The following is a 6,503-nucleotide window of genomic DNA, read 5'->3' as shown; positions in this document are numbered from 1 at the left end:
CTGTAGGTCTGTTGGAGATTGCTTGAGGTCCACTCCAGACCCTGTTTGCCTGGATATCAGCAGCGGAGGCTGCAGAAGATAGAATATTGCTGAACAGTGAGTGTTCTTGTCTGATTCTTGCTCTGGAAGCTTTGTCTTAGGGGTGTACCCTGCCGTGTGAGGTGTGGGGTGTCAGTCTGCACCTAGTAGGGGATGTCTCCCAGTTAGGCTACTCAGGGGTCAGGGACCCACTTGAGTAGGCAGTCTGTCTATTCTCAGATCTCAACCTCCATGTTGGGAGATCCACTGCTCTCTTCAAAGCTGTCAGGCAGGGTCATTTGCATCTGCAGAGGTTTCTGCTGCTTTTGTTTAGCTGTGCCCTGTCCCCAGAGGTGGAGTCTACAGAGACAGGCAGGCCTCCTTGAGCTGCTGTGGGCTCCACCCAGTTCAAGCTTCCTGGGGGCTTTGTTTACCTACTTAAGCCTCAGCAATGGCAGGCGCCCCTCCCCCAGGCTTGCTGCTGCCTTGCAGTTAGATCACAGACTGCTGTGCTAGCAATGAGGGAGGCTCAGTGGGTGTGGGACCCTCCTGGCCAGGTGTGGGATATAATCTCCTGGTGTGCCGTTTGCTAAGACCCTTGGTAAAGCGCAGTGTTAAGGTGGGAGTTACCCGATTTTCCAGGTGTTGTGTATCTCAGTTCCCCTGGCTAGGAAAAGGGATTCCCTTCCCCCTTGCACTTCCCAGGTGAGGCAATGCCTGGCCCTGCTTCAGCTCTCGCTGGTCGGGCTGCATCAGCTGATCAGCACCAATTGTCCGGCACTCCCCAATGAGATGAACCCGGTACCTCAGTTGAAAATGCAGAAATCACCTGTCATCTGTGTCGCTCGCGCTGGGAGCTGGAGACTGGAGCTGTTCCTATTCAGCCATCTTGCTCCGGGTCCCATCTTTCATGCTTCTTACCTGCTTGCCTTTCTTTCTTAATATAGTGTTTGAACGCTTCAGCTGGTGTCATGCATTTAATAAATCTTGAGACACAGACTGCACCCCTCCCCTCACAAATAACGTGGAATATGTGCCACCACATTTGTTTTAAAAATAAATAATTTTTTAAAAATATGGAAGCATAACACATTTCATTTCTGAGTCCAATGAATCGTCCTCTTACTCATTTGGCAGGAAAGATAAAATCTATCCATCATGTTTGCCTCAATTTAGTATTCTAATAGTGGAATATGTACTTGCTATAGAGTTGGAGAAGTATTTTGACTAGAATAGTTTAGGTGCCCCTCATATTACGTTACTTGACCTACACATCGGGTTAGTCTATACATATTTGCCTTCCAGGCATGAGTAAATAAATTTTCCCTGCCCTGTTATCCCCACTTGTGGTAACCTAGAGTAACTCATTTAGTCTATATTCAGATTGATTGCAAACATTCAAAACATGTCTCCTCCCAACCCCTGACTGCCCATCTTAAATGGTATACCAGTAAGCTCCAACACCTGCATTCAGGTTAGAATGTCCTAACATGCCCATCAGGGCATCATAGCCAAAAGCCTGTTGCTTACTTTTCTCACGTTAATTCTCTGGTTTTATGAAGAACTAGTTTCCACATAGATACATATCGCTGTATAAAGTCATGTTTAAAATAATCTCCAGTAAGTTTAAAACAATCTTAAGTAAGTTCTCCCAGTAGAAATTTTGTGACTTTTATCTCAGTCAGTTTTCCTTCATTTCATAAGTATTATTTTATCCTGATCTTCTAAAGGGAGCGTCAAACAAAACAGACCTATAAGTCATATCGGTATATGACTCATTTCTCCAAAGTTATCACACTGATTTGATAATACATGCTGTCCCACATTAGTATTTGGCTTTCTTTTCTTTATGAAAATGGAGCTACCTTTATTGTTAACACCTTAAACAGGACTAACTGGTATCTGTTCTCTCTGTTCCCTGGGATTGATGTTGATTCATCAACATAAACAAAACATAAAATTATAATGCAGAGATGAAACTAATTCAAACCAAATAAAATGGCAAGTTTATAGTTAATAAAAGGGTTGGTCAATAACCATATTTAGTAAAATGTATTTACTTAAAATGAATTATATTGATTATTGTTCTACCATATTTCTATCAAGTTCATACCTATATCTCCTGCTCAGTAAAACTGAATAATTTTTTTATAAAGAATGTACAGCTCAACAGTTAACTGTTTACTGTATAAGATTTTCTTTTTTAAAATAATGTATTTGGCTTATTTTTTCTTTTAAAGTTTTCTTAAAGTTTAAAGGAACAATTAATATTTTATCTCTTTTTTTGTTAACCTCAGTACAAAAATGCAATTGATGACTTGACAAAAAGTCTGCATCTATGGCTTGAAGGTGCAGCGCTTTCATCAAGTCATCAATTGTATTTTTGTACTGTTGAATTTCTCCAACAGTAACAAAGGAGAGCATGCTTCCAGCTGGAGATGAGTCCAAGCACACAGCCATTCCTGCACACGCATGCGTGCAAACAGGGAAGCCCAAGTAGGAGGAGAGGAAAGAGGTTGTAGGGATTTGGGAAGAAATCTGATTATTCGCCGGAGGAAAAGACAAATCTACTTCCCTGAAATCGCCCTGAAATCTACTTCCACCCTCAGAACTTAAAATGAACTGCATCCCTCTTTTCATCTTCATTTCTTCCCCAGTGAAATATGATCTCCAAACCATTATTTTTTCTTTGAACTGTAAATTTTCCACTCATGGACGATGTAACCAACAGATGCAATCTCTGAGAAGATGAAAGTCGGGGCCTCTTACTATAAAATTGACCTAGTTGGACTCAAGAAACCAGGGAAGAAGTCAATGCAGACATTTAAAATGTAAAGCTTTTTCTGGTTAAATCTGTTTATATTTCTTGTAGGTTGAGTATTTCTTCCCAATTTTTCTCCTCTGGTGTATAACAAACAGGTCAAAGTTTCCCATCTTTCCTCCTGGTACTAGTTGAATCCTACATTGCATACTTAACGCATAGTGAAAAGGCATCTAGCAGAAATACACACCCCAAAAACACACCACCGTTTTATTAGGTGCCCGATACATTCTGTATTTAGCTTATTCATTTATTGGTATTTTTGCTTTTTCTTAACCCACTACATGTGACTGCAAACGAATTAATAAATTATCCCTTCTGGAACTTTTTGGTCATTTCCTTTTTTAAATGTTTTCACTATAAAAGGTAAGCTGAAACATTGAGAAATTGTTCAAATCAGCATATTTTATAATTCACAACTACAACTTGGTAAATATTTTTACTGTAAGTAAGCACTGAAATAATGAAGTATGATGAGAGGCAGTAGTTTTTAATACAAAGTTATAAATTTAAATGTTCAGAGGGGCCAGGGAGGTGACATAAGAATTGTTACCAGTTTTTCAAGAAAAGTCAAATTTTGCTTTTATAAAAATTTTTAATAAATATTCTCCTGATTTTTAAATCTCTTAAAATTAATTTTCCAAAGAACACTATGCTGTTCTCCATTGCGTGGGATACATAATTCTGTGCAATATCTGGGTGACCTTTTGTGATTTCTTATGTAATAATTGAGAATGAAGTTTTTGTAGTTAGGCAGCCTGGGGTTCAGGTCATGCAGACTCCTGTGGGTCATTGAACAAGTGACTCAACCATACTGCCCTTCATATTCTCACCTGTCACATGGGATAATAATTGTAGTTCTCTCGCAGGATTTATGAGGGTTAAATGAGGTAATAATGTGTATATACAGCTTAGCACAGGATGGACACATAGTAAGTATTCAAATCCATTTGGTGATGCTGATGGAAGTGAATTAAGCAAAAACTCAATTGATGGGGTTTAAATTTGAAACAGGCAAGGAAATACTGAAATGTCTGAGTATAACTGGAATGAACTAGGATAGATTTTCTTGGAGGTTACAAATATACACTATATTTTTATAGTTTTGCATTCATGGTTTAGGGAATTATATCTAGAAAATATATCTGTTTTCTGCTCCTTTTTCTATATAGACTCAGCATGCTGATTTTCCATGTGATGCCAGCCTCTGGTGGCTGGCTAGCTTGAGACCCAGTGCAACCTGACAATTGCCTTCTGAAAATTTAGATGTGACCACAGAGCATCAAGAGAGGAGGCGGAAGGGAGAATTTTTCTGTTACCTGTTATGGGTCCTCCTTGTTCCAGAAGTTAGTAATTAAAATAATGGCAATGTTCCCTTATTTAAGCAGATGAAAAGAGTGGTGTCTTGGTCATTAATATGTCTTAGCATCTAGAACAGTGCTCGCACATAACAGAATCTCAAGAAACATATGTAGAGTGAATAATTGGAAAGTATTTCTTTATGATGTCACATAAGTTTATTAGGTTCTATCCATATTAAACAACTTTAAGTTTTGCAGTGGTGAAGGAATAAAAGAAAGTATTTGAGATAAGCCCTGCCTACAGTTCAACAATCATACCTTTTGACATATCTACATATAATATACCAAAAGGTTGTGTCTCCATTGTTTAACCCCTTCCTCACCTCTCAGGAAGGGACACAGAGAAGTTTAGCCTAACTCACTGACAATGAAGGCTCTTCAGATCTATATGAAGCTTGAACTGTTTGTCTAGAACTTTATGATATGGTATCTTTATGCATGCAGATTTTGGAGTAAATAAAACTTAATGTAACCTATCTTGAAATTTGACATTCTGATTTTAATTATTTAAATATTTAAATCATTTAACAACAACTTCAATTTGGAAATACAACATTCACTTTTATTGGGCACAATCATTTCCTGACTACCCCATTCTAACTACAATAATGTCCCCCACACACGATTACATTTTCTTTCTCAAAATCCACTTGCCATTTTTGTTGCTCATGGATGTAAGTAATTTCATTGGTTGACTGTTCACATGATCTTAAACACTTAACTGCAATGCTCATATTGTAAGCTATTAGAATGGGCTGGTTATCAAAGCCCACTTTCTAAATGGAATAGCCTTTTATATTTGTAACCTTTAGTTTTGCTGTTGTTTTGGGTGTTAATCATAATTGTTACTAACACAGTCTATAGGCATGGGGGCATTCTACATTGAATTCAATGTCTGGATGTGCTTTTAAATTCTGAGTAAAAATTTAGCACAATTCACTCCTTTCCATAAATTTTCTCTGTCACATATTTCTGCTTAATTTGATTGCATTTTGACATGTTTTAATATTTTGTATACAATTAGTACACTTCTCTGTGTAATTTTATTTAGAAGGTTTTTGAGCATTAAACCATTAAGCTAGGATAGATGTCATTTGTTCACACTTTCTTAACATTTTATTTTCAGCAGAATTTTTCTTAAGACACTCATTACTTCCTTGTTTCTCAGACTATAAATGAAAGGATTTAGTAAGGGAACTACTATTGTAAATAAAATTGCAGCTGGTATATCATTACCTCCTTCTTCAAGCAAATTCGGTCTAATGTATATGAAAAAAATAGATCCATAGAATAATGAAACCGATGAAAAGTGGGATGCACAGGTAGAAAAGGCTTTGGCCCTTCCCTCTTTGGATTTCATTCTGAAAATAGTAAGAAGAATATAGAGATAAGATATTAAGACACTACCTATGGTAAAGACTTGAATTGAACCTGAGAAGATGAATAGAACCAGTTCATTGATGAAAGGGTCAACACAGGAGAGTCTATACAAGGGAAGAATGTCACAGTAAAAGTGGTTGATGTGATTCGATCCACAGAAAACTAACCTAAATACAAGCCCTACATGAATCATGGAATGCAGGTTTCCAGCTATGAAGGCCCCTGTGGTCATCTGAATGCAGAGTTTCTTGGACATTGTGATGTGGTACTGCAGTGGGCTGCATATAGCCACATAGCGGTCATAGGCCATTGCTGCCAGAAGAAAGCAGTCTGCAGTTTCCACAGTGCAGAGAAAATAAAACTGTACTGTACATTCATAGAGGGAAATCCTTTTGTCCTCAGAAAAGAAGTTCTCTAACATTTTGGGGGCAATGGCACAGGCACAGCAAGAATCCACAAGAGCCAGGTTTCCCAGAAAGATGTACATTGGTGTGTGAAGTCGACGATGTGTAAATATCAGTGCCACCATACCAATATTCCCCACCATGGTGATCAGATAGATGGCAAAGAACACCACAAACAGCAGAGTCTTCAGCTCTGGGTGATCTGTAAATCCCGTGAGGATAAACTCATCTTTCATGGTATGATTTTCTTCAGCCATTCCTGACCTCTCTGAAAAAAAAGGTGGATACATAAGGCACTAATTTATAATATGCCACAATTATTGAGGTCTCCTTGGCTTAAAAGAAGGAGAGCATCTTCCACAATGCTTCCTCATGTTGCTTGGAATTTGGTGCGTGCCCAACGCACAGTGAAAATGAATCTCCTGAGGCTACTATATTTGTGGCTAATGGTTGAACATGTTTCTAGCATATTTTGAAAAAAAATATCTGATTGGGTGCACAAAGATGGCTTTTGAGGTC

At 38.2% G+C, this 6,503-nt stretch overlaps 2 protein-coding genes across 2 annotated transcripts in view; one reads left to right on the top strand and one right to left on the bottom strand.

Moving 5' to 3' along the window:
* Nucleotides 1-3,163, top strand: part of CLDND1 (claudin domain containing 1) — a 26,425-nt gene extending 23,262 nt beyond the window's left edge. Inside the window, exon 6 of the mRNA XM_011927641.1 lies at nucleotides 2,427-3,163. Within this exon, the coding sequence (XP_011783031.1) occupies nucleotides 2,427-2,518 (92 nt within the window). The 3' untranslated portion in view covers nucleotides 2,519-3,163. The remainder of the gene's footprint in view (nucleotides 1-2,426) is intronic.
* A 2,145-nt stretch (nucleotides 3,164-5,308) lies between these two features.
* On the bottom strand, nucleotides 5,309-6,241 carry LOC105501628 (olfactory receptor 5K2). Its single transcript, XM_011927644.1, has one exon. It carries the CDS (start codon nucleotides 6,239-6,241, stop codon nucleotides 5,309-5,311), a length of 933 nt encoding a protein of 310 aa, XP_011783034.1.
* Between the last annotated feature and the right edge of the window lie 262 nt (nucleotides 6,242-6,503).

This window comes from Colobus angolensis, unplaced genomic scaffold (genome assembly GCF_000951035.1).
Source record: "Colobus angolensis palliatus isolate OR3802 unplaced genomic scaffold, Cang.pa_1.0 Scaffold73, whole genome shotgun sequence".
Taxonomy (NCBI): Eukaryota; Metazoa; Chordata; class Mammalia; order Primates; family Cercopithecidae; genus Colobus; species Colobus angolensis.
This window is presented reverse-complemented; position numbering and strand designations above follow the sequence as displayed.